Below are 26,544 nucleotides of genomic sequence, written 5' to 3'. Positions count from 1 at the left end.
GCAGAATAGGTAACTGAATTCTGAAGATGCAAAAGATACAGAGATCCAGGTGTAGTTGTGACATGTACAATCACCTCCTTACTAGTCAGTCCCCCCTAAAATATATTTTCATTTCAAAATACATAGAGTCCCAAGCAGCTGCCTTCAGCTTTTTTATTGTAATAAAAGCACATGTTTTTCCACTCAAAATTCATCCCTGCCCAAGACTGAGGGCAAGATTTTGCTCTCTCCATCTAAGCCTAGTTCATTAAAACTTCAACATAACTGAAGCACCTGGTTTTCTAGTGAAGGGCACAAAAGGATGTCGCTGCAGGGAGGCAAATTATGCTCTACATTGGCTAGGTGACAATCAGTGTGTTGGTTGTTCCATGCTGCAGAAGGCTCTTAATAGACCACATCTCCATACCCTTAGAGACAGCCTCTCTCTGGCTTATCTACACTTGCAAAAAGGAAAAGGTATTCATTTTCTTATTCACTTAATTCATTATGTTTATTATTTTAATTAACTTGGGTAGCCCCACCTCAGTTAAGAATGCATTATGTTTAAAAAAATGCAGTACCATCATGCCATTTGCATTTATTTGTTGGGAGCCCAGGCTTTCTGCTCTTAATCTCCAGTTATCTACCCAGGCTGGTGAAAGGGCAGCAAAGCACTTAGGCAGAGTAGTAGGTACTGACCTTTGGAGTCTGCTTTTGCTGAAAATACATTGATCTTGAGCCCACTCTCATTTAAAACCTATCCTAGGAGGCATAGCTTTGTTCAGGCTATCTATCAGTTGAAGTAGTGGAATCTTTGGCAACTACCCTCTAGGTTATATTTCTCTATCCTTTCACATTACCGTGGTTTGTGTTGGGGCTTGCAGCGTAACAGTGTATTTAGTCCCTCTACCAGGAACGGTTCCTTGCTTTTAATTTAAACATGCATCTAAAGTGCATCTCCCATGCATGAGAGATGCTAATCGTCTCAGATTAGAAGCCATGGACAGCACTCCCATGGCTGTAGGGCAGAGTAAGAACATGAATAAGGTAGAGCAGATCAGAACACAATAGGATAGAAGCCCTATCCACATGCATAGTACAGCTGATAATTAAAGGGAATGAATTCAGGGATACAGAAAAATAAATGCATTATAATGATGCTTAGCTGGGTGTTTGGCCCAGTGCAATTGTTTGCTTAGCATTTTCTAACTCCTATTCCGGGAAGAGTAGGCTATAGGAACATAAGAATCCCCAGTACTACATTCATCTCACCTTGGGGAAGTTACTATCCCTTCATTACCGGTCTTCTCAATGCAAAAAACAAGTAGGAAACCACTTCAGAGGTTTCCATGTTTTCACTCCAGACCCCTGTTAGGAATGCAAGACAATCCCATAGGACCACATTCTGGTGAGAACAGAAAGTAAATGACCAGTCCTGAAAATCAAACCCACAATGTATTATTCAACCTTTAAGTTGAAATAATGAGATTTTACAGGAATTTGCTTTGTTTTAAGATCATCTCCATAGCTCACCCTTCTCCCACCTTTGACAATTCCTTTAAATGGCTTTGTGGTCCATAGCTATTGAACCAGCTTTAAACGTTTGGAGATACTACCTCCATAGAAAGGAATCAAGTGGAAAGCTTCTGTAACAGTTAGAACTGTATGTTTTAAGAGTGTTCCGAGTTGTGAATTTTCATACTTGTGTGTTCAAAAGGCCATGTGGTGTATTTACGCTTCTGAAACGGTGTTGAAAAAGTATGTCCCTAAAAATGTTTATTTTTTAGAATGGAAAGCTTTTAATAAGACATGCTTAATACAATAAGGGCTTTTCAGAAATAGGCTTGTAATAATCTTTAAAATCAGAAGTACATCCCATCTAGGTATTAGATAAGGAAGCTGCAAGGTAAGTGTATTTATAGGGTGCCTAGATGTCTCCAAAAGTTGAAACATTTCTAACTGAACACCTGGAACAGGACTATACATTTCTCTGTACAGGATGGATATAACTAAACCAGTCATCTCCATCCATCATCCATATTACTGAACTTTTAATTAATAAGGAAGTAAAGAAACTTATCATTAGTTTAACTTAATATTGGATTTTCATTAAATTATGGTAATCATAAGTCATTTGTGCCTATTAAAACTTCCCTTTCTTGACCTCATGCTATTTCCAGTGCCTGTTTCTTTTGCCTTAGGTTTTGGACTTAGGCTCAGGTGTTTGGACGGGTGTTTGTGCTTCCCTTGTCCCTGATGAGGAGTAGCCATTCCTGTTGTATTTCCAGTCCTAGTGTTACTTCCATAGTTAACACAACATATCATGGTGTCTGTGGGGAGGAATGAGACACTCTTGTGGGGTGTTGCCCAGAGTGAATGTATTAATTTTAGATTTTTCTTAGATGTTGCTGGGTCAGAGAGGTACTGATGTCTGGCAGAATTGCTGAATAGTGGTACAGATTTTATCAGTGTTTTATCAGTGATGATAGTTACTTCTGAATATGATACTAGCCAAGTTTACATGACCTCTCAGGACCATTTTGCCCAGTACAAAAATTATATCTCTCTTTTGGTGAATTAGAGCATTTACTTAACATTTTGTGACTAATAATTAGCTGCCCCTGGCATAGTAAAGTGTCCCCGCTTTACATACATGATAACTAGGGCAAGAAATAATTGGATCAGCGATTGCTTCCCATCCTGTTCAAAAGGGACCTGGCCTCAGTGATTCACGCCCTTGCTGCTTCCCGTCTGGACTCCATCAGCGCAGAATACCTGGGCATAAAGCCATCAGCCTGTAGGACATTCCAGCTAATACAGAGAACTGCAGCACTGTTCCTCAGTAGCAAAGGAGACCAGGAGCATATTCAACCTGCTCTCTTGCTGTCTACACTGCCTTCCTACATGTTTGTCCGGTTGTGCTCTAAGACTCAATCCTTAATATTCTCGGTGGACTGGGTCCAGTACATCTCAAAGATCACCTGAGAAGTTCTTCCCATTTGGTAACAATGCGGTAGTTGACAGTCCTGCTATGAGTGTTTATATTAAAGAGCTGAAACTTGTTTGCACAGGAGCCAGAACTTTCTCACAGACTGGCCTGGGAGTGTGGAACAGACTTCCACAGCAGTTAAGTGTTACCATGAATGTCCTCAACTTATGCTTTTAAGAGTAGGGTGCACCTAGAGGTGCCAAAGGCTCCCTTCTCTCATTTAAACTTGTACCTGCATGTAGATTTCTAAACCTTCCCCATAACCCCAACCTACAACAACAGAGGTCTTCCAAAACAAAATACACAGTTCCTTCCCCAGGGAAAGGATGAAAGAAAGAATGAAGCACTCAGAGCAGATGTTATTCATGTCACTTAAAACAGCAGGAGAACATTCCCAGCTCCCGGTACAAGCAGCTGAAGCAGAGCAGGGCAGAGCCAGCATAGAAGAGTCTCCAGAAGTTTTACTTAGCTTTATGTATGTGTCCCTCTCTGGATGTCCAGTTTTAACATTTTCATGTTCCAAGGTTAGCACTGTTGAAACTTATCTTCCAATTTCTTCCTCATTTCTTTAAGGGTTAAATTTTCCAAAGATCTCTGCATTGTAAAATGCTCCCAAAGATCTCAACATTTTAAAATGGCCTTTAAAATACCCTTGGCCTGAGCCAGAGCAGAATTAAGCAAGCTCTAGGCTATTTCAAGAACTAAAAGACTTGACTGAGACCTTTAGTGGAGACAGTAGCAGAGCTGGGATTCAAACACTATATTCTCTCATTTGAGGGTCAGCTGGAGAAAACTGCTAATTAACCGGGGCTGGGGTTGTCGCCTTGTGGCAGAGGCCTTCTGGGGCCAGCTGGGAAAGAGATTGGTGTGGGAATAACATCAGCCATAGCAGCAGTGGCACCGCTACCTCCATATAGGATTGTTTTGCCAAGGCCCCAACAGCAGTTGAGTCTGTGTATCATGTAGGTCCCAACGGCAAGCCTTCAATGACAGCAGGGGAGACCATGAATAATTTATACTCTTTACACAAAAACAGGGACAAAACTTTCAAACCTGCAGGTGAAGTTAGATTTTCAAGGATGTTTTCTTCACAAAGAAAGGCCTCAAAACATTTTTTTAAGTGAAATTGGAGATTAGTTCTGGCATTTCTAGGTCCCCAAACTCTTAGGGTGAGGAGCGGAACATAGAAGCTGGCTTTCTAGGCCCCAAAGGCCAGGAGCCAGCAGGGAATAACTTTGTCAGCTCTTCTTAAAAAGAAGCCTACCTGAAATCCAATTAACAATCAAAGCTTTAGGCCAACATTTTGAAACTCAGTGGCCTATTTCTGAGAGGGTGCTGAGCACCTCCAGCTGCAGTTAAGGCCAGTACAAGATGCTGGTGCTGAGTACATCAGGAAATCGGGTCACAAATGCCTGAAGTTAGGAACCTTGGTAAAAACATAGGTGCTGAGCAGCCATAGCCTCGTTTAAGGTTTCAGCAAAACACTTTTGATGCCTAAATACAGGCGCCACATTCAGTAATGTTGGCCTTAGTCCTTAGCAGGCAGCCAGGTTGCTTTTGTCAGAGCAAATGCCTAGGATTCAGGAGAGCTGCATTCAGTTGCAAGGTCAAGTACTAACTTGCTCCACTTAACCATGCATGCTCTCCATCTCATGTGAGTAAGGATGATGATAATAATATGTGTGCCAGAGATACTAGGATTGTAATTAATGCTTATGTTTTGAGGGAACTAGATAGAGCTGCATGCACTGCAAGTATTATTAGTTTTGGTGCTTTTTTTCCTGAACGCTTACTGTACTGTTTCAGATAGATAGATATTAGTGTGTACCAGAATGTGCACTGAGTATTTTTCCATGTCTTCCAAGATGTAAAAAATTCAGACTTGTGTTTCTGAGACGTGAGACTTCTTTCCCTAGAAGGGAGAATTATTTTCTTTGCAAATTTTCTCAAAAGGCAATCAGGAGAAGTATGGTGGAGGCACTCGTGCACCAGCTCTTTAAGGACACACGTTTAAAGTGTTTCCCCTGCAAGTCTTTTGCTTCAATGTCAAACAAAGTTTAAATACCAAAAAAAATACTTTGAATTCCCTTCCAGTGCCCCTTCCCTCCTGAGGATTGAGGGGTGTTATGGCCATATTAGGTTTTCATGTGGTAATTATTTTCTAAGTAAGAAATTTCCAGGTTTGGAGCTTGTGAGTTCACCCGCTTTTGATTGGCCTACTCAAACGTAAACACTCCCTGTGGGTACTTGGTTAGTTCATGAATATTTATAACACACTGCAAAGCCCACCAAGCCCAAAGTGCCAGAGTTTTTCAGGGACCATTTTGATTCCACTAAATAGTGCTTGACAAAAATGGGCTTAGTATAAAAGGTTCTTACTTGTCTCCACATACTCCATATACTTGTAACTCTACATGCAACAGTTAGCCTGTGAAACTTTACGCACTCTTTCCTGTAAATAAGCAGCAAACAATGTGTTTCACAGAATCCCTTATACATTCCCTGAGAGAATGTTCCTTAAATTTCTGGAGCAATTGAATCACAATTATGGGTTTGTTTTTTCAGACACTTGAGTGATGTTATTGATGAAATTATAGAATTAATTGTCAATGACAGTGTAGCAGTTAAGTGATGAATGTTGCCTTTAAATGAACCATTTTAATGTTGAAAAAAAGTTCAGACTTAAGGAACAGTAAAATGACAAAGGATTGGAAGCTAAATGTACTGTCCAAAATAAGTACTGAGCTACACCCACAAAGTACCCATACAAAAATAAGCAAAAATGTATATTCCTTCTCTTTCAGGGGGGATAGAGTCATACCCAAATGTGTATGTGCTTGAATATATGTCCCTATTTTGCCTACTCCTTCCTGTTTATGCTCTTGTATGCCTGGACTGTTTTTGTAAAATAGAGGTATCTATTTTTTAAAAGATCAGTAGCAACAAAAAAGATTAACACATACTTTGGATCTGTTCTCCTTATTGCCTCATACAGTCAACATTAAATAGATTCTGCAGAATCAGGTAATATAGTACAGTTCATAATCCTTGTGACTGCAAAGACTGTCATGCAAATATGTTAAGCAAAGTTTGTTGTCTCCGGTGTGAAAGCAGCATGAAACCATGGCAATCGGAAGATAAGCTCCACTATTCCTTTGTCTTTTTAAGTGTTGACTCTGAAACATATCAGTGACATTACATGTCAACATTAACATCATGATTTCTGATTTTTAGCAAATGGAACAGCAAGGTGTGTGAGATTTCAGCCTAAAGAAGCAAATCAGAAGTTACTGCAGAAAGGAAAATGCACAGAAAGACAGAAGAAGGAAACTAAAGGCAAAGGAGTAGAAGAGAAGTAGAAAGGAGATTATGGGGCAAAGAAGGAAACAAGATAAAAATAATAGTGCTTGGGAGGGCAAACATTTTTCTGCTAAGTGATGCTGATAATAATGATAAGGCACTTGTAAAAATAAATCATGGTAATAATAAGGGGAAGTTCAGTTATGACATAAAGGCCAATTTCTACCCTCAGTCTTTGTAGAAACCTCTGTGAACATCAGGGAGTCCTGTTGTAGATTGAGGACAGGGGAAGCAGTAAATGTATTCCCTGACCCACAAATAATCATTAGAAATGGAATTCTGCCCTTTGCAGAAAATGAGTTTTTATCATCTGTGCCCTGAACATTGCAGCCTACACCTTGCCATTAGTCAGATCAGTTGGCTCATACACCTGGAGTAAGCAGACAAAATAAGCACTCTGTTTGCATTTGAATAATTTCCCTGGTAGATCAGTTCAGTTCTCTTACTTGTCCATCCATTAATTTCTTGCTAATGTAGTTGATATCGATGACTGATTTTCTGTGCTAGACAGGAAGCACCACTTCTTCATTCTAGAACGCATTCCTTCCTACAACTGCCCTGCTGTTAGCTACCAGTAGCTGCCGTTATATTATCTTTCATCTGGCCCAGAGCTGACAACAGATGGCCATCTCCAGGACTGCCATCAGTGTGACTTTATGAAGCATCCAGCTATGGTGTACTGAGGAGCTTCATGGCCAGTTCTGCAAATCTGCCTCCCTTCCCCCCACCCCCACTGCTGGCCCTCCTCATTCCAACCCCGTGAATAAGCTCCTCATTCCTGGCTCCACTCTCCAGTGGTCCTGCAGTTTCCCAGTGAGCAACGGCACAACGTTATCAGTGAAAGGTTGCCGCTCGAGGTCTGCCCCCTCTTCCCTCCACAGCACTGGCAGAATGTTGCCGTGGCCCCTGTATATCCCAGCATCCTCACCTCTCCGTGGTTTTGGTGTACCAAAGCGTAAGTAGAGGGGCTCAGTAGCAGCAAACCTGCCACCTCTTAAGATCTGTAGTCTGAACCCTACCTTCTTCTATCAGAGAGCTCAGCTTGGTAGCCCTGCCTCTGCTCAAGCTCCAGGGTTTGGAGAGAGGGGGGATGTTTGTTCTTTGGTTTTTTGATGTTCCACAAGACATGCTGCCAAACCAAGATTAAGTATATTAAGTGTGAAGGAAGCTAAAGTATCGATTAAGAGACCCAAAGTGGAGAAAAGTATAAAATTCACAAGCATCCTGATTCCATTGACATGTTAGATCATTTGGAAAAGCTGTTTCAACTGGGTGGCTGCTGTGCATTTTGGAGAAAGATATATTGTTTGCTCTTGACAGAGTTTTCTAAAGCAAGGTACCTCCAGAGCTGAACCTGTATTTTAAGAGAAATTCACATTTGTATCCTTTATTGTGATATTTGCAGCAAGTCTACAGCTAGTAACAGTCTCTGCCCTCAAGCTATAAAGGAATAAGGCTCCATTGTTGGAGAGAGAGCAGGCTTCTGTGTGAAAGGCTGAGATGTGGTAGGCAAGATGAATAGTGCTTAAAAGCAGTGCTTGTGGTGCTGTCATTTAGAACAGGAACACTGAGGATTTAAACAAAAGTGAAGGGCATGGTAAATGAATCCTTTAAAATTGGTCAAATTTTCAGCTGCCTAAAATAACAAGTTTTCTCCATTGATGGGTTCATTCAGTAGGAGGAAAGTTGGGAGGGGATGAATCCCCCTAGGGAGGAGGTGCAGATAGTTTGTGAAAACAAGGTGTGGTCAGTGATTCATAAAGAGACACATCCAGGAAACTCCAGTAGACAGCAATCTTGGCTCAAAAGTGGTGACTTTCCTTCTTTTTTTTAATTTTCTTTTTTTCCTTTCTCTTTTCTTTGGGGGGGGGAGAAGACCATCATTAGATTCCTCCATTCCAAACATTAGTCAAAAAGACTTGGATGCAGATGGCTACACAACTGGAGCTGTTCATTACAAAACCCCACCAGGAGGAACAGCTTTTGGGTTCAGCTTTTCTACCTGTTATTGGGGTCAGGTTCACCATGCTTTGATCAAACTGAGGCTGAAATATAATTTTGGGTGGAAACAGAATGGATTTTTGCAGGCTCTCATGTTTGGGGTTTTTTTTTAAGTTGAGCTTCCTTTGTGTTCAAAGCTGAAATTGAGTGTCCCCCACCCTGTTAACAAGGGAAGAGACAGATGATTCAGTTCTCGTGAACTAATACTGCTGAGTTACACACATTTCTACATGCAGCTTTAGTTTATCTGTATTGTTATAGTCTCATTTTGCAGCAGAATCACTAGACACAGGCACTGATCATGGGTGTGTAAATCTGCTTGGGGATACTCTGTCGGTGAATACTCTGCTTCCCCCCCATACTTTGTGTGTGTAGATGTGTGCTATGTAATATGAAGAACCTGTGATACTGTTAAATATTAGTGGCGCATTTTGCGTTTGTAAAGGTGAAAGGTGATTGTGCAGGAAAATGGAAGAGTATATTTGCTGTGAGACAGGCACTAAGAACTCACTCCCATGCTCAGTTATAATTCATGACTGTACTGGTGGGAAGCCCTTATCCCTCTGTGGAGTTAATGCATCTCTACTGTAGCCTGCTGAGAGCACCCCGTGTCCCCTCCCACCATCTGTGCATTCACTTGCGTGCTTTCTCTCTCTCTCTTTACTGTGAGATCTCTTGGTGTTAAAACTGTCAGACTACTACTGCCTGGTAAAGGTGGCTTTATGATGTGTATTAATGTTGAATTGTCATTTAAAGGGTGAGGAGGTAGGAAAGGGATATGTCACCATTTGTTTTAAGCTCTTGTTAGAAAATGCTGACGAGCAGATAGACAGAAAGGTAGATTTGTTACTTCAAACAGCAAACAGCTTTGAACAGTGTATAGAAATTGCCACAATGTAGGGTAAGAAAGAGCTATTGATGGCAAATGCATCTTTGTTCCCAATCTGGGCATATTTTGCTGTTTCTTGGTACAGTGGATGTCTGTTTCTCCATGCCAAGATTTGAAACAATGGCATTTTAAATTGAATAATATTTATTTACCCATCCGCTGGCTTAGTTGACAACTATTTTATTTTTTACAAGTTGATCTCCTCTTTTAGCTGAAAAGCTCTCTTGCAGGCTGCAAGTTAATTGCTTCTATGCTACCTGAGACTTGAAATTCATGTGACCAAGTGCTATAAGCTAGCACAATCTTACTTAAATAGGTAGTGTACGAAGATTTTTTATTATTATTATTGCTGTAAGGCACTGTCAGAAGACCGGTGAGACTGTCTAGCTTTGAAAGAACTGAACTCAGTTCACAGAGGTTTGAGATGATGCTTTATCAACCTGGCACCTTACCGCAATATTAGACTCAGAATATGGTTAAAAGACCATGTACTTGACTGTCACAGCAATATTAATTTGCAGTGTTTCACTGAATGTAATCTTATGTAGTCTGTTGTTTGTATTCCTTTAAAACTTATAAATCAAATCCAGACCTGGAATACCAGTGTATGAACTTAACAGATGTGCTGCCATAAGGGACTTGCTAGGTTATAAACTGCAGAAATGATCTTTTTCTATTTCAGATTCCTAACTTATTCCAGGGGGATTTAGAAGCCACAGAAGTAAGGTGGAAGGTCACGCGTTCGGACGGTAGCACCCACCCAGTGCTTGACGTTGGGTGTAATTGTCAGGAAATCCACCTCTAATCGTTTTATTATTCAGTCATAGCATCCTGCTGAAGCTCCTGAGCAAAAGTAGGGCAAGAATGACTTCAGTAGCTCTGTGTCCAGGTTTTCTTACGTGAAAGATCACTTTGAGATGACACAGCTGAGTAGTCGGGCTGAAATCCTAGTTGGTATTTTATTAATTTTGCACCAAGATAAATCCTGAAATTCTGACAAACTCCATGACAGGTGAAATTCCTTCTTGCAGAATCTGCTCAGCAAGAGGCTGCTCATTTCGTTCTGTTCGGAGGCAGGCAACAGGAGGGCAGCTTTATAATCAGCCCTCAAAGGAGCCCCGGCCGCCCCAGAGCCTTGGACTGATTGAATAACTCCTGGGCCTCTTCCCCTAGGCCTCCATCAGCAGGGGTCCTGTGGAAAGCAATCTCCCGCAGACTGGCACTGAAGTGAGCTTTAAACTACTATTTTCTGCTCTCCAGAGGAGCCTGGAGTACTAAAAGATAGATGGACTGCAGATATTTTATGAGAAACTGTCAGAAGAAGAGCAGAGTAAATGTTTTTTTTCCTCCTTCTTTGAGTCACATGCTGCATCACTGTAGAATTTTTCCCAGAATCTTTTACACTGAAAGTTTGAAATTAATTGGTTGCTAACCTTAATTTTCACCCCTCCCTCTTCTTCTTCCTTTTTTTCTCTTCCCTCTTCTTCCTTTCCTTTTTTTTTTCCCCCCCTTAAATATTCACTCAGAGGCCCTTTGCTTAACCACAGTTGCAGAAAATCAGTACCATTTGCACTGAAATATTTATAATGACAGAATGAAAAATTGGATTCATTTTCTGGCCTGTAGCCGAACAGTCTGCAACTTTGCGCAGCATTGTTTAGCATCTCTCATTCCTTCCTTTCATTGGGGTGGTTTTCAGACACACACGCACGCGCTGCCCATGCTTCAGAGGAATGCTTAGCAAAACACAGAGCCATTTTTAATCTCAGCCTTGAGAAAACAACTTGTCTCTAACCTTGCCACCATTTGTGGGGGGAAGTAAAGGGAGGGGGGTCCCCGGGAAGCATGTAGAATCCCTCTTACAGGAGAGATTATAGAGGATGACATGCAGTAATCTGTCCTCTACAGCAAAGCAGTGTACAGCTGGAATTCAGCAAGTTGCTTCAGTGTGTTGCAGGGGAGGCAGAGCAGACTTAGCACCAGGCTGGATAGCAGGATCTCTCCAGTAATCCCTGTTCTGCCACCAATTCCCTCGGTGGCCTTGGGAAACTCATTTGCCCACAAAGGAAAAGGTTGTCAAAAGCTCTCTTTTGTGCGTGAACACAGACTGTGCCTGTAAAAATGCCCTGTGCTTCTTTGCACCTCCAGGTGGATGCTGGAACTGTACATATTTACTTCCCTTGCAGCAATGGTGTGAAGGTGAAGTGGTTGAAGTTTGCAAAGTGCTTTGAAAATGAAAGTGCAGATCCTCAGGCTCCAATTTGCATCCCCTGCCAGTATAAAAGGTACCTTAGTCAGACAGCCAAGGATTCCCCCAGTACGCAGCAATTCCTGTTTATTTTGCTATCTGGTTCTGTATCACTCCCTTTTGGTCCTCACAGGCGTGTCTCAGAGTCCGATGAATTCCAGGGATTTTTAATTGATATAACAGTCCTGTGGGAGCTATTACGAGCTGGCATAAGTCTGGGCAGCCTTACGAATGCTTTAATGTGCACTGAAGACTATGGTGGCCCAAGATTTTAATGTTTAGGCCATGTGGATTTACAAAAATATACAATAGTTGTATAGGAATTAGTCTGAAAATGTACACAATTTAACAGAGAATGATAATTCTCTGCAGAAATTAATAGAGAAATATATCTGTGAAAAGTGGTGATTTTGAAAACCCTTAGAAATTATTCTGGTGAGTTCTGTAGACTGTCTTGATAATTGTGTTAATTTCTGGAAAAGCCCTGTGGCCAAAATCTTAATCCCTAATGTCTAAAAAGAGGCACCTTGAGACCATACTGGATCCCTTAAGGAAGTGGGTTGGGTGCAGGGGTTGGATTCCGCAAGGTGTGGAGAATCTCCTGAAAATGTAGGTGCCAGAAATCACCTATTAAGGTCCAAAAATGTTGTCTTGCTAACTTCACCCATATTGAATTTACAACATAGCTCTATTGTGATAGCAGGTATCTGTGTACAGTACTAAATTCTGATCTCTACTCCACATCACTCATCTGAGCACAAATTTTTTATTTATTTGGTTTCTTCTGTTAGAGCTTCAAAATGTTGGCTCTCTCTCAGTGTCCTTAGGAGCACAGCCCAAGCAGGTGTGCCTATAAGCAGTAGGAAGGGACGGACATCTGCTCTAAGCATCACTACAGCTCAGTTAACACTGCACAGCGTTATGCGGTTTGTGAGCAACGCATACTTTTTATCATTCAAAAGTTTCTTACCAACTTGCAGATTTGCCTTTTTCCCAGGTTCCCCAAGATAGTTTGACAGGTCAGCCTGAAGTGATAAGCGTTCTGACACAAACTGCATTGTGTCTTAGAAATTTTGCCTGCAGTTGTTTTACTGTAGTATTGCTTTGATTTAAAAAGGAACTTTCTACAAAGTGGTGTATTTTATGATATAACAAAAAAAAATTTCCAATATTGTGCTGCATGTATTACAGAGATTTTCTGCTTAGCCCTTATTACTGCTTTCTGGTTTTCTTTTTTCTCGTCATGTATGTAAATGGAGAACAGCATAATTTTTATGATTTTTAACAGTTACTGAGAAGCAAAAATAATAGAGACGAGAAAGAATGTGAACTTTAATTGCAAATATTAATTATGTTTTTAAACTGACATTTTGAAAGCAGATTGCCCTGACAATTTAATGACATTTTAAGGGAAGCCATAGCCCCAGTATGATCCTTCAAATCCAGAAGTATTTCTTTGGCTGAGCTGACCAGAACACAAATATACAGGTGTGTAAAATGCCTTAAGATGCTGAAAAGATTTGTGGCGACAATAGACTAGAGACCACAGTGAATTGACAGTACAGATCTAATGGGATGGTGCAGAACTGTTACGGAACATCGGGGACTGTAAGAGTAGCCCCCAAACAAATGTTTTATCTCATTGTTGAAGACGGTACCTTTCTGGGAAAGCTGCTTTCTCTGCCGGCCTGAACCGTTGTGTTGGTTTTGTTTTTCTGTTTGGAGTGCCAGTCTGTTTACTAAAGTTATTAGTTTATAAATTTTGCCAAGGTAAAGTAACTGTGAGAGCTTTAAATTAGAATAAGTGCCACTTCTGTGTGGCAGGTTCCTTTGAGGGCTGATTAGAAAGCAGGCCTCCTGTTGCCTGCCCCTCTATGCATGGCACTATTGCTGTGGGTACTTGTTTATAGCTTACCTTTGAATTTATATAAGTGTGCACTGTGGTATGATGAATCGCCCTCCAATAGTGAAGAGTCTGCGCTTTTTTTTTCTGGGATCAAGCTAATACTTCACTTTAAAGTGTTATTTTAATTAGGTGGGTTTTATTGTAATGAATTAAAATTAACTTGGAGTAGCAAATTATGTAAGACTGCGAGGGTTATAGATTAGCCTCACCATAGCTACAGCACATCTATTTGTAAAGGAATTAAAGTTCTGTATTTCAGACACCTTGGCACTAAACATAGACAGCAAATGAGTGTGTTGTCTCCAGTTATTTTCCTCCTAAATGTGATTCTTTTCACTCGGATCAGAAGATTGCCACACTAAAAAACAGTCCTCATGGGCAACAAGAGGTGAAAGCACAGCTGCAGGAGGCTGGATCTCCTGGCAGGAGATAGCCTAGGAGTCAGGAGTACCACGGCATCACAAGCCAAACCCAGAGGTGAGGGGGGGCATTTCTTCAACTGTCAGTGCAGGGTCAAGGCAGGATCTAATGACATGTCTGACTTGCAACGTGTCACTGGCCAGCTGTGTGACAGGAAACAGAATGACCAACCTCAAAGAATGACATTTGGTAGGAGGATACTTCTTCCCTCATGGGGAGGAAGGAAAAAGGCATAAAAGGATGCTTCTTTGTGTAGTACTTCTTGTTTGGGGGAGGGGAAGTATTAAAACGTAGACGTTGGACTTCACTGTCTTCTCCCTTTTATAGGTTCTGAAACAGGAGAAAGTGAGAGTAAAATTCCTCCCATTTAGCTGTGGTCACATTTCACTCTTCTTTTACACAAATGCAAATGACAACAAACCAGAAGACAATAGAGAATCCAGGCTTCTGCATTTTACAACCAATAACCACAATGACAAACATAAAATTTTATTGTCCTGGTACCACATGTCAGTAAAAGCTCCAGATTTACTGATTTACAGTGTTTGTCCTTAGAAAATTTAGAAAAGTAGTAACTTTGTTCTAAAGGGCAAAATAGCATTCTGATCTCTCTAAAAGTCACCTTTACAACATGGAGTTTCTTGGACTGAAAAGGAGGGAAATCAGATGAGGTTGCTCTAAGAACAATATGTTTCAACATAGGGTTCTTAGCTGTCTAACTGTTTACCAGATATGAAGGGATAAAAATTGTCCTTATTTTCTTTTCCAGCAAGTAGATTTGTAATTCACACACACACCACCACCCCCCAAGTACTGTCCCAGTTCCCACTATTCCTTGTTTGAAGAGTGTAGGAATAAGGACTATAAGATGTCCAAGATGGGCTGGCGCAGTAACCAGTTGTGAAGGAAGTCAGAGAGCAAAAGCCATGGGGGCCTCTGCTTATCAGCTCAGAAATCTTTGGCCATTTCTATCAAATCTGCTCAGTCTGGCTTTCCTTGCAAACTGTCTTGAAGGAAAAAGTTGAACCAATGTGCAACAGAGTTTGGGGCATTTAGAAGAGGAGGAGAGCTAGCAGAACTCCATAGTTTTTCCTTTTTTTCTTCCCTACACATTTTAAAATTGACATACCATGGACAAGGGGACATATTTTCACTTGTGTTCCTGATCTGGGGATCCAAAATACACACCTGTCCACTTACACATCCTCTTAACGGGGTGTATGTATGTTTACTGGCTGGATAACTACCAAATATGATTTCCATGTACGAAAGCCAGGTTTGGTGAACTGGGCTGGTTCAGGGTTTGCTTTTAGCTCAGCAAAAACGGTGTTAGTCACTTTAAGTTAATCTCGGGCTGATCCATAACCTCCAGTGTGCTGAGTGCTGTTGTACAAGGCCCCATGCACCAGCTGGCAATGTGTGGGGAATCCAGATTCCAGGCTGTGCCTGTGTCACCTGGTAAGCACAATACCCAGCGTTATGTCACGAGGTAGGGAGGTGAACGCAGTGATCGATACAAGTGTGGGATGTGTCTGTCTGTATAAGAGTGCAGACAAGTTACAGGGCTTTTCTTTCAGGCTGTATCAAGAAACTTGTAATTTCACTTGTAATTTTGTTCAAAGGAATTCTTGTACATGCACCTGTGGAAAACTGGAAAGGATCATTGTTTTAAAGGTTGCCCTTTGCATATAAATCACAGCTCTGTGTGCTTCCCCATTTTAATTGGGTGACCTTTTGAATCCTATGGACAGGAGCTTAAATTCTGAACCTGCTGGTTGGTTTAAGATCTGAAATCAATCCATGATCTAGCAGTTACTCTGCTTTAAATCAGAGAGCCCAGAATGGAAATTGAGAAGAAGAGTTCCACTTGGAAGGTTCCTTCTCACAACTCATAGAAAACTTCATTGCAGACGAAATAGATGTGTGTAAAATCCAGATTCATTTGTCAGTTTAATCCCTGAAAAGACCTATCAAGGATTCAGTGTGTACGAGAGAAACAGGGGGAGCAAGAAATGTGTAATGTTTCCAACAGGACATTTCTGTGCAATTATCAATTTACATTTCCATTATTTGTCACTAATTACTGCACTGAGCTGTTAAATATTTAGTAGTAGTTTGTTTAATTGAGTTTGACCTATAAAGAAATCTGTACGTAGCATAGCTCCAGTTTCAGGAGCCAGTTCCTCACTCCCAGCTAGGCAAATTTGTATTCACGTAAGATGAACACATATTGTTAGAAAAGGGGGTTTGTTTTTGTTGTTTGGGTTTGTTACCTTTCTGTCTCCCCCACAGATTTATTTGTCTTTAAGGTATCTAAAATTAGAGCATGAAGTAGGAGTGCTGCTTGTGGATGTAAAATGGGAGGGAGGTCAAACTTAACCTTGTTTACAGATGTTGTAGTTTAGAAAGCACCAGCATGATAAATTAAACATAACAAAGAAAAAAAATTAAAGCAGAGCAACAACTAGCCTATGAACACGTGTCTGTAAAACACTGACTTCATCCCTGAATATCTTATTAAGCAGTATTGCCTATCAAAGTTTGTTGTCCCCTGTTACTCTGTTGTACAATAACTGCAGATAAATCTGGATTTGTACAGCTTTGGGTTCTGCCTACTCTTTGCCTGGCTGTGTCTGACAGGGTGAAGAGACTTCTGGCTGTGGCCTCTGCCAGAGGGTGTGCAAGAATCAATCGGTACATGAGCAATATTCACTTTGTTTTAAACCCAACAAGCCTAGCTCTATTCTTACTTGTTCCTATCTTGAAACTCCCTTGATTTCAGAGGAGTTTCTCTTAATTTATACCAGGGTAATCATAACCATATTCTAAAGTAATAAGATTTTTGATATATTTCTCAGAAGTGTCTCCTTTTGCCTTTTTTGTTTAAGCTTTTATTCCCACTTAATGAACAATTTTCTTATTGGGGAAGGATGCTTGTGTATTAATTTGCAGTATCACAAAAGCCTTGTTTTTCTACAAACAAGACTTAGGCCTGGATCCTGATTAGCAGTACAGCCCCTTTGCGGCATAAAACCCAGGAAGGTTTCCCAGTTTCAATCAATAGCTGTGAACATGTCCTAATGATTGCCCTCTCTCCCCATCGCCATCATCTTATCATTTATGGGGGTAGTACATGCACCTTGCCTGTGCAGCCAGGCACACCTTGCCTGAAATGGAAGAGGTTGTTCTAAGTTCCATTGCCTTTCAATAAACACCAAACAGGGTAAGGGAGGCTTATGGCAGGCTATTGCCTGGCACCATAGGTTAAAACAGCCTTGGAGCTACTCTGATTTATGTCAGAGGCTTAACCAGGAGCCCCCTGGCAACACTTGTAATGAGGAGGGTGCAAGGATGGTGAACAGACACCTGTGTCTGTTCTCTTCTGGTGACAGTGATGAAGATCCTATTTGCTGTACCTAGAGGCATATGTCATTCTTTTCCATACAACAAATCTGTGATATATGTACTCACATATAATAATGAATCCAAAAGGAATCATTGACATTTTACTAGTGACTTACTGGAAGTCTCTGAAGAAAAATAGGTATCAGGGGGGTTGTTTTTGTTTGGTTTTGGTTTTAATTTTGAGTTTGCATCCCTGAGAACATGGTATCCAATTGGAGATTTTTTTACGGGTAGGTTTTCTCCGGCCCAGCTGGAAATGCTTGAGTAGAACCAGAACACTGAGAGTTTTACATAAATACAATAAAGAGTACGATCTGATTAGCAGTCATGCCATTTCAGAGACATTAATATAGTATCAAATCACATAGCTTAGGTGAACTAATTTATATGAATAACTGCAACTCAGTGTAGACTTTCCTAAATTATCATTGTCAATAGTGGTCAGTCATGACCTAAGATGACCATTTAATTGGCCATCATGTCTGAGAACAGACCTGATTCTCAAAGGCTGGTAAACATCAACTCACTACACGTAAGTGGTATTTATGGGAACATAGATTCTCTTGGGATTTGGCCCCTTCTTTGTTGTGGAAATAGCTCTGTTTTAGTTCAGACCAAATCCTTATTTCCTTGGGAATCTCAAGTTTCAGAGACTGTATTTTGTTAGGTCTATGCTAGTGATCAAACTTGGCCTGGATGAAACTCCATGCCTACTTTAGTGCATTTAAAAATTTATTGGTACTCCTTCTGCTCTAACAGCTGCACTGCAGTACTGGAGATGCTGGTGGCAGGGACACCTTGCCTCAAATTTTTTCTGTTCTATCCAGAACTCCAAAGGCTCCATTTGGCTTCCTACTTTTCACCTGTGAAAACCTGTTAGACATCATCTCCTTTCGAGCTCCCTCATTCACTCAGGATAAGTGTGACCACTGAAATCTGAAGATATATTCATTTTTGTGTCAGAAACATTGTGATTCTTGGGATGAAACACATCAGAAACATTTGTTAGTTTCAAGATTTCAGATAGAACAATTTAAGTTAATTTCCTGTAGTTCGTGTTTTGTGAAAGGAAGGGAGGGGCCTGAGAGGGAAAAAAATCTATGGTCACATCATCTGTTGATGACCAACTGAATTTGCTCTTTTTGTATTTCACCTATGCAAAAAATACAGAAATGCTTACAATCTGAGCATTCATAAACACTCTGTCAGTACAATTAAGGATTATAGCACAGAATGGACCTAGATATGCCCCTAACCTTCAGTTAATTTCATTTGGTGGACATGGACTATGGAAGTGGTTACCCTTACTGTGGGAATGCAAATCCCACCTATACTACATTTTTACCTGTATAGCAAGTGAGCCTGAGAAGCCCCTGTAACAGAATCTTCTTAATTACTTGCAGCAGCAGTGAAGCCAGGGCCTTAATGTTTTGGGGCATTGAAAGTAAGTTTACTGCTTTCAGATGCTTTAAAATGGCCCAGATATTCTACTGAAACCAGCTCCTGACTATGCAGATTTGGTTTCATGTGTGATTTGGGGCTGGCTGAGCCTCTTTTTCTCCTGGGATGAACATCAGGAAAAAAAAATCCTAACCCTGAGGTCTGTGAAGCTGTGAAATAGTCTCCCAAGAGGAGCATTGGAAGCTCTAATTAAAATTGGACTGGGCAAAACACTTGAAATTACACTATAGGCGATAATCCAACACTAGCAAGATGGGTGGAGAAAACGCCCTAATGGGTCTTTTCTGTCTTAAATTCTATGAATTCTTGTTCTTCTCTTTTATTATGCTATTTCACCTTTTTCTTTAATGGTGACACAGTGTCATCTAGAAAGTATTATAAGTATTATAAGTGAGCTGAGTAAGATGATGTTAAATGTCAAAAGAAAATGCAACAGTTTCTCTGCAGGTTCACAGTGATTATGTGGAGACAAGAAAAAGAGAAACTGACTGTAAGCAAGGGACATCAGTGCAGTTTCTGATCTGTAAGACAGTGGCAAATGCCTGTAATATACATGTTTATCATTTTGACATTACATTTCATATTCTTTGCTTATGAAGAATAACCACATTCCACCAAAGCTAACACAGGTGTGGAAAAGTCATTTACAGTAACTGTGTACATCACTCAGATTGCTGGAGACATCTTCTATCCAAATGTTTCAAATATCCCCAAAGACCTGGACTAAATAATATCTTTTTACATCTTAATTTATAGTATGTATTTAATCTTAGTATCTCACAAATCTAAATATCTCATCAATTTAGTCTTGGGTATAATCATATTACAGTCTACCAGGAAAGAACCCTGTTACAATATAATGGAGCTTTGACAAGAAACTCGGTGCTGCAGTACTGAAGCAGTACAAATTTAAAGAAAGGGTATAAAAACCAACCTTTTCTGAGATTTTTCTTAAAGTTATAGCTATGTCTGAATAAATTTCATTTATTTGATTTTGGTGTTAGCAGTTAATACTTCTCTTCCCTCCTCCCCCCGCCTTTCCACATGATAGAGTATTTCAGCAGTGTCTGATGCAGAGCTTTCTGCGTGAGAGGTCTTATATCATGACAACCAGTTAAGTAACAAAGCATCAGACCGAAGTTCTGGGAACCATGTTGACACCATGAAACTGCATTTTTGATTCGTCATTACCACTGCACTTAAGGTTATGCTAGGCTTGCCTTTTCCACGAGCCTGTCTTTCTTTCCCCTTTGGTTCTGGAAAATCCAACATCCTCTTGTTAGCTGCAGACAGTTTGAAAAGTATGGTACAGGGTAAGAAGTTGGAATAAAAAGAAGGGACAAGAAGCAGAAAATCTTGATTAGAAAGTATAATTTAATAGAACATGTATTGAACCAAATGTATTGATTAATGTGGAAGATATAGTACTTATATTGATTCAAACCAGAGATTTAGTACTAAAAGCTGTAAGCCAAAAAGCTGTTGCAGATTGCTACAAAAGTCAGTTTAATGCTGTCCTTGAGAATGCCTTCACAAAGAAATTCTTCTAATGTTTGAGGAGTAGGTAGAATGCGGTATATGTCAGTTTGATCCCGGAGGGTTTTATTTTGTACTCTAATAGCTGTTACGAGCCTACATTATATCCAAGGAGTAATTTTCCTTAGGGGTGCCCAGCTCGCTTTGTGTCAATATTCTAGCATTTTAAGTCACGTACAGTATATGCTTCTGGGAACAGTGCAGGAGCCAGCCAGACTCATAATGGTCTGCATTCATTAATAAAGGCAGAAGCTTCTGTCCCTCCATTGCCCACTACAGGGATACCTCCCTGGTCTTCAGGGACCCGTACAGACACATTTAAAGAAAGCTTTATTTTGAGTGGGCAGGAGATGAAATGCAGGACTTGCAGGCATTTCCTAAGTCAGCTATATGCCCGAGCACAGGGGTGACCTTAATGGGTCAGAGAAGAATGCAGGTCAAAAGACTTATTATCCAGCCTGTTGGAAACCAATTGCTTTTGTTAAAAAAAAATTGTAGCGCTTAAAGGTTGATAGTAATGTAGAGTTCTGTTTTACAACCTGGAACTCTATTGCAGTGCAGTGGGGTGCATTTATTTTTTTTTAATGCAAAAAAATACAAGATGATCCATAAAATTCACAGGTAAAGGATTCCAGATAAGTGATAACATGTAGGGTATCATAATTACTTAATCAGTGATGATTGATTGCTCATGTTTGTGTTCTTGAACTAAGGAAAAAATAACATGCTGCTGTGGTACTGTTACCATCTGTTGAAATAATGCATCTACATTTCATCTTTATATTTCTTCATGTGTTTGCTCTTTGCACTGTTTGTCAGGTATAACCATGTCTTGTTTCAGCTAGTCATAAAAAACAGAGGTCCCATTTAAATTGGATGCAACCTCAGTTCACATTAAAGATTCTCATGGGCTAGTGAGTCTGCTGTGGCTATCTGTGGATGTTTTTTCTTCATTAGGTTTGATGCTGTGGGCAGGAACTCTTTGCTAGCTAATACGTCTCATGTTCTATCTGAAACACAAAGACATACACCAAACAACAGAAAGTATTACCTCTTTTGTCTCATGCATTTCTGCAAAGAAACCTTTTTATATTTTTTTGCCGAGGAGATTCTTCCACACGGTATTATTGTGAAATCTTTGTATGTTTTTAACTCCTTAACACTAACAACGGGGATATCTCAAAGTATTTTCATCCAGAAGAGTGGTGGCATATAATTTTATAGCAGTTCACATAACAGTTGGGATTCTGGATTCTGCTAACAAAAATAATTATCTCTAGGAACAGGGAGAATGCATTTTAAGAGTTTAATTTGCTTGTGAAATATATTGAATTCAGGTTTTCCCAGGTAATATGCTTGGTTTCCAGATAATACTGAGAGAAATTGGGGATGTAGGAGTTTTCCTGGCTCGGTTTGTGTCTGATGCGGTAACAAATGCAGTGACACACACACGTCCTGCTTCACTGTTCCTCCATTTTGTGCATGCAAAGGTTGCATTTGTGTTTGCAAACTAGTTTCTCCTTATGAAATCTCAGCTCTTTGAAATGTTAACATAGCTATTGCTGAAGTTCAGGAAAGATTGTATTAAGAAAAATTATTTTTCCCTTTCCATGGCTAAGTAGGAAATTGAAATTTTTGCTTCGTAGGGAGACTACCTCATAATTAAACAGATGTGTTTATGTGCAATCAAATTTGGGGGAGGCTAAGAAGGGAAGCATGTGATATCTCCTGTACTTAGTTAAATGACTTCTCTTTGGTGAGTGGATGTACTAATCGCTCTGAACTCAGGCAAAGTAGCTTGAAGTTTCCGGAGATGGTGTTTCAAGCTCGTGTAGTGTGTCTTTAGTGAAGGGCAGCACGCTCTCCGAGCCGCACAGGGGATCTTGACTGTAATATTGTGCTCTCCCTGGGTGTACTGCACTCCCGTGTCCCTGCCGTGTCCCTGCCGTGTCCCTGCCGGCGGGAGCTCCAAATTCTGCTTTCCCCGCCTGCCTGAGCTCCCACTGCCGGGGAGGCGGGGAGCTCGCTGCACACAAGGCAAAGAGACTATCAGAGTCGAGATCTGCTGTGTGGATAATGGAGGAGAATTTTTGCCCTAAATTTTTAAACACAACACCCCTCATAAAAACAACAACAGTTCATAACTGGGATTAATGTTTGCAATTTTCAGTCACTTAGACATGGGGTCTCCAATAGATGGCTTTTGGTGGAGTAGAATATGGCTCTCTGTGGGATTACAGAATTTTCCTCCTTTTCTTATCTCTCTCCTCCCATCCTTCGCCTGCTTGTCTTGTCAATGTTATGCTTCTGAAGTGCTTCCACTTTGTATTTTTTTGCCACTTATCCAAATAGCTATTTCTCCCTAGTCCCTCACGTTTGGAGAGCCTTAATTACTTTGGAAACCATATTTTGTTTTGACTGTTTGCAGTAAGTATAGTTGCCTTTTTAAGGCCTAAACTGCTCAAAGCATTTCCTCATGTTCGTATCCTGCCCTGTCTCATTTTTTTTTGCAACACTTGTTTTTTTCTGTTACCTCTTCATTATCTCTAGAGAATATCATTTTACACCAGGGCACAGGAGTCAGGGACACTGAGAGCAGGGGCAAGTCAGTCCTTATGCTGTGTTCTATTTTGTCTCCTTCATATTTGGGCCTTTTTATTTTTTAATCATTGCAGCCAGAGTTACAGCTACACTTCCAAAACACCTTTTGACTGCTTCATATGCAACTGTTCATCCAGCCTCAGACTGATTATGCGTTTTTCACTTAGTGAAAAGAAATAAAAAACAGGCATGACTGACATGCTGGCTCTCAGTAGATTAGAAACAAAAGACACCCCCCGCCCCCCCACATATGTCTCTGCAATGTAACAACTGGTATATGACTTCACCTATTCAGAAGCAGAGAAAAAAATCAGAATTCAGGCTGCTGCCCCGTATTTAACTTGTCCTGTTGTTTCTAGGTACTGCAGCATCTCCAATAAGCCTGTGGTGTTATGCTGTAAGTGCTGCAATAAATGGACACAACAGGATGACAAAAGGGCTGAGTGTCAGGCTTAACTCTTAATTTCCTTGCTTTTGTGGTTTAAAGGCAGAGCCCGTTACCTGTGACCAGCCAACATTATCGTCTGCAGCTATTGTTACTGCTTTACAGCATTTTGAAATGATTTTATGGGAAGGATAAGAAGCTAGATGAAATCAAGTGGAGAGTGTATTTTTTTAACACTCTCTGGCCTTGGACAGTCTGGAATTCCTGCCATCAGCATTAAATCATTTTGTATTCACATCTGGAAATTGCATCTTTGAGTGTCACTGGGTCATTTTCCTTTAATCTTGAGAATGGCACTACATTAAAAATTCCTCAGTCTTACTGTAAGATCCGTTCCTTGCCAAATGTCCCATGAACTATTGTTTGTGTGCGTGCACAGCTTCGGGAGAGAGAAGGAGGAAGGGAGGGAGAACTATCAGGCTGGTCTGCAGTCACGCTGTATTTCACATTTGTTTCACCAAGGCTGTTTTCATGTGCCTTTTCATGGGTGGCTCTGGAGGGTATGGTTCAGTAGATGTTCACTTCATTGAAAATTATGACTGTCTTTTGGGAACAGGTTCATCCTGCAGTGTGTTAGTCCAAAGGAGTTTTAAGACAGATTAGCTTAATAAAGCATAATGAAGGGACTGGACGTGCTGGGGGCAAATTACGGGACGTGGCTGTCCTGTTTTCTGAGAAGTAGCATTCACAGACCTTTTCCAGTTATCTGTGGATCCAGTATACATTGTAAAAGATTTAACACGTTAGATTGGATCCTTGCTCTTAGCTTGATGCTTGTGAAGGATCTGAGCCAGTGCAGGCATTGAAATAGCATCTCTCATCCCTGAAAGTGGTCAACTCAATTAGAGCAGCAGTAGGAAAGAGGGTGAAACCTGTGTTTGCTGCTGTATTTGGTGATTACTCATATGGGAAAGGAGAATTTCAGACTCCAAAGTCCATGCTGTGTCACCTCACGTAAGGCACTGTGTTCACTTGAGGAAAAATACCTGTGGTTTTTGGTGACCGAAGGGCGGGCTGTGGCAGCCCCTCTTGTCTTCTCATCATTCTTTGAGCTCTCTGCTAGGCACAGAATGACTCTTACCATACTGTTTGGGGGAAATAGGTTTTAATGCAATAAACCATTTGAAGTGGTGCCACAGTCTAGGAAGCACAGTCCAATTACCATAGGTCTTTTATGGCAAATAAATGCACTTCTCATTTGCATAATGCATAAACCATGAGCCGTATGTAAGTGGACACCAGAACCGCTGAGCTGGTATACAGTTTCACTGGGGCAGGTCAGCCCACACCTACCTAGAGAAGAGTGCATTGCCCTTCTTGTGGCACATGGAAAGAATACTGTTGTGAAACAGCTGGGGAAAACTCCTCTCTTTGATAATGATGCTGCTTCTGGCTGCTTTAAAACAAGGAGGAGTTGAACGTACTCTCTTTCCAGTCCATCATTTTGTGAGATATGTTGGGAGAATTGGTTTTGCATCCTTCTTTCACATAGAAATGCCTGTCCTGTGACTAAGCTGTTTCTTTTATTTTTGTTACAGAATCATACGATGACCCAGCACAGCAGTTAGTGCAAGGCCCGTCTCTTCCAGAGAATTCTTTGTGGCACAAAAAGGGAACACGTTTTACTCTTTGCACGAAACTTTCATTGTTAATGTATATTATTCAGAAACATTGTATTGTACCATAAAACTTGTATTATCGAAACTGTTGGATGTTCATGTGTTTGAACTTTTGAGCACCGGATAGACTTCCTGTATATAAAGTGTTGCACATGTATTATGTTGTCTGATACTAAAATGGTCTTATAAAGACAAGTGGACTTGGGCCCTATTCAGGAAAGATACAAATAATAATAGTACTGTGTGAGGGGAAAAAAATAGCTTAAGAAAAAGTGTCATTTTCAAGGAGGAGGGAGAAGGTAATAGCTATGTTCCATTACAGCTGTTTGGCCTTCCTTTCATTTAAACTTCAGTCTAGAAATCTCTCTTTTGGTATACAAACGGATGAATCTAAGACTATTTTTTATTGCTGAAGATTCTTGCAAAAAATATGAAGAGACTCTTTCTCACAAAGCAGGAACCCACAGTTGAATAAGGCCCATATATATATTTGTAAGCCTTGCGATATGACAGATAGCATTACCATATATGCAATAGTTGTTATGTAGATTGTCAAAGAAATTTTTTTTTCTGGATACCATTTGAAGCTTTGAGTGTTCAAGACTTTCCTTAATGATTTCACACGGCCAAATTCTTGAATCAGTTGGACTAACATGTATGTTACTGTTATTAATGTTTACTCTGCGGTCTGAACCTGGAGATTACTGGAATTGTTTTCCAAAAGGAAATAAATTCAGTTTACCATTATGTGTGAGCGTGCTTGTGTCATGTCTTTTTCCTTGGAAAATAGCATTATTACTACTGCTCATGTAGTACTTAAAGGACCACCAAGATCTGGAATCCCATTGCATCAGGACCTATACACTGCTCAGTAGGAGTAGGTCACTTTTCTCAAAGCTAGGCATTTAAATAAATGTTATTGTAGAAACAGATCTGCTGGCCCACTGCAAAGCAATGTGTGCTTGAGGGTAATATTCACTGTTTTCTGGTTTTGTTTGTTTTATTTGGCAATCTCAACATTTTCATACCTGTACACTTGACATGTTGGTTGCCAGAGGAGTCACCGCATATCTTCTGTGTATAATTAGCAGTGTATTTCAATGCAATATTATTTAGTGAGTTGGGGCTAGTACTGACAACCGGGAGCCACTGCAGCTCTGCCCGTAGCACTGTTAACCTCACATCGCCTCACCCTCTCTTCTGACATGGGTAGCAGAATTGGAGGTGGTGCACACCACAGGATGATGCTCACTAGCACTGGGGCCATGAGGGAGCTGTCACAAGACCTCACAGGTTTTGCTGAGGTCTGAGTTGGCTCCTGACTGCCTGCAATTTCAAGAAGAAGAAAGAAAGGGATAAAAATTTTCCTTCCCTACCAGTATCCCCCACTACTCCAGCTCACCTACGAAAGAGGACCAAAAAAACATTCTCCAGCTACTTTAGTATCTTATCCTATTGCTGGAATTGCTGGTTTTATCCCATGGAAACCAGTATCTCTGAAATACTGCCATTAAAGATCCGCACATCACAACAGTCCAAATGGCTGGAGCTGCTTGCCTAGTGCTGTCAGGGTAGATATAAAGTGTGATTTCCAGTTTGCTGAATGCCACATTTTGACTGTCCACAGATGGAGGATGGAGAGGAAAGAAGTAAAGTCGGAAAGTGTCTGGTTACCAGATATTCCA

General features: G+C 40.6%; 1 protein-coding gene across 1 annotated transcript in view; it reads left to right on the top strand.

Annotated features, from left to right (window-relative positions):
• The window catches only part of ZNF521 (zinc finger protein 521), a 208,558-nt gene extending 182,952 nt beyond the window's left edge, over positions 1 to 25,606 (top strand). Inside the window, exon 7 of the mRNA XM_010574411.1 lies at positions 24,779 to 25,606. Within this exon, the coding sequence (XP_010572713.1) occupies positions 24,779 to 24,808 (30 nt within the window). The 3' untranslated portion in view covers positions 24,809 to 25,606. The remainder of the gene's footprint in view (positions 1 to 24,778) is intronic.
• The last annotated feature ends 938 nt before the right edge of the window (positions 25,607 to 26,544 follow it).

The sequence above is a fragment of the Haliaeetus leucocephalus genome, unplaced genomic scaffold (assembly GCF_000737465.1).
Source record: "Haliaeetus leucocephalus isolate CR32 unplaced genomic scaffold, Haliaeetus_leucocephalus-4.0 Scaffold428, whole genome shotgun sequence".
Classification (NCBI taxonomy): Eukaryota; Metazoa; Chordata; class Aves; order Accipitriformes; family Accipitridae; genus Haliaeetus; species Haliaeetus leucocephalus.
The sequence above is the reverse complement of the archived record's forward strand: the minus strand, read 5'-3'. Positions and strand labels throughout refer to the sequence as shown.